Source organism: Nicotiana sylvestris, chromosome 2 (assembly GCF_000393655.2).
Source record: "Nicotiana sylvestris chromosome 2, ASM39365v2, whole genome shotgun sequence".
NCBI classification, from domain to species: domain Eukaryota; kingdom Viridiplantae; phylum Streptophyta; class Magnoliopsida; order Solanales; family Solanaceae; genus Nicotiana; species Nicotiana sylvestris.
This window is the reverse complement of record NC_091058.1, coordinates 43,570,875-43,572,758: the sequence shown is the minus strand read 5'-3', so window position 1 is coordinate 43,572,758 and position 1,884 is coordinate 43,570,875. Positions and strand designations below refer to the sequence as shown.

At 48.2% G+C, this 1,884-nt stretch overlaps 1 protein-coding gene across 1 annotated transcript; it reads right to left on the bottom strand.

The window, feature by feature from the left end:
* Window positions 1–769: 769 nt before the first annotated feature.
* On the bottom strand, window positions 770–1,600 carry LOC138884665 (uncharacterized). The gene is made up of 2 exons (XM_070165681.1): window positions 1,381–1,600; window positions 770–1,071 (listed from the first exon to the last, which is right to left on the bottom strand). Exons 1-2 carry the CDS (start codon window positions 1,598–1,600, stop codon window positions 770–772), a joined length of 522 nt encoding a protein of 173 aa, XP_070021782.1.
* Between the last annotated feature and the right edge of the window lie 284 nt (window positions 1,601–1,884).

Genomic DNA, 1,884 nt, shown 5'->3' with positions numbered 1-1,884 from the left:
AGTCCCGAATCTTCAATTGATGGTACCCCGACCTCAAGTCGATCTTAGAGAACACCCTAGCACCTTGTAACTGGTCAAACAAATCATCAATGCAAGGCAATGGATACTTGTTCTTGATGGTGACTTTTAACTGGTGATAATCAATGCATATCCGCATAGCCCCATCCTTCTTCTTTACAAATAACACTGGTGCACCCTAAGGTGATACACTGGGTCTAACAAACCCCTTTTCTAACAACTCCTCAAGTTTCTCCTTCAACTCCTTCAACTCTTTCGGAGCCATATGGTACGGTGGAATAGATATAGGTTGGGTGCCTAGAGCCAAATCAATACAGAAATCAATATCACGATCTGGTGACATGCCAGGAAGATCAGAAGGAAACACATCGGCGAACTCTCGAACTACTGGAACTGAATCAATTGTCGGAGACTTTACGGTGGTAACAAACCCCTTTTCTAACAACTCCTCAAGTTTCTCCTTCAACTCCTTCAACTCTTTCGGAGCCATATGGTACGGTGGAATAGATATAGGTTGGGTGCCTGGAGCCAAATCAATACAGAAATCAATATCACGATCTGGTGACATGCCAGGAAGATCAGAAGGAAACACATCGGCGAACTCTCGAACTACTGGAACTGAATCAATTGTCGGAGACTTTACGGTGGTATCCCGAACATAAGCCAAATAAGTCAAACACCCCTTCTCGACCATATGCCGAGTCTTCAGGAAAGAGATTACCCAGCTAGACGTATCAACTGTGGAACCCTTCTATTCTAACCTTGGCAACCCTGGCATTGCTAATGTAACAATCTTGGCATGGAAATCTAGGACGGCACGATATGGAGATAACCAATCCATGCCTAGGATGATCTCAAAGTCGATAATATCAAGCATTAGAAGATCCACTCTAGTCTCGAAACTACAGAATGTGACCACACAGGACCGGTAGATCCAATCCACAACCATAGAATTGCCCACATGAGTGGACACATAAACATGAGTGCCCAAATACGTGGGAGGAATAACCAGGAAACGAGCAAACAGAGATGATACATATGAATAGGTGGACCCTGTATCAAACAATACTAAAGTATCTATACCGCAGACGGAAATAATATCTGTGATGACAGCATCTGAGGCCAATGCAGCTGGCCTAGCCGGAAGAGCATAGAATCTGCCTGGAGTGTCAGCTGGCTGGCCTCCAGCTGACTAAGCAGTAGCTGACTGACCTCTCTCTGCCTAGCCTCCATCTCTAGGATGGCCTCTGCCTGCCTATCCCCCGCCTCTGGGAGGCTGAGCAACCAGTGTTGCAATTATAGGTTGTTGGCCCTACTGTACTGCCTTGCCCCGAAGTCTAGGAAAGGTCCTTTTCATGTGACCTGGATCTCCACACTCGTAGCAACCCCTCGGCACCAAAGCCTGCTGCCCTGAAGTCTGAGCCTGCTGACCCGAATATCTACTAGAAGAACCCTGAATGGCTGGTGGGCAATAAGAACTCTTTTGCATGGCACTGAAGTAAGCACTAGAAGAACCCTGATGACCAGAATACCCTCTCGAGGGACCCTGAATAGCTGGTAGGCGGTAAGAACTCTCCGACATCGCACTAAAATAAGGTCTCACTGGAGCACCTCGGGGAGGTGGTGGTGGTGCTGAATGTGGGGGTCTGCTGGGCTGACCCCTCCCTGTGTGCCCTCTACCCCTGGCGGGGGCACCTCTGAACTCTCCAGAAAATCGGGCCCTCTTGTCCTACTGAAACTGCTCCCTACCCCTCTGGCGATAACCCTCAATCCTACGAGCAATCTCCACCACTAGCTGATACTTAGTATATATCTCTACCTCTCGAGCCATGCTAGCTCGAATACCGGGGTGAAACCCCGCAACAA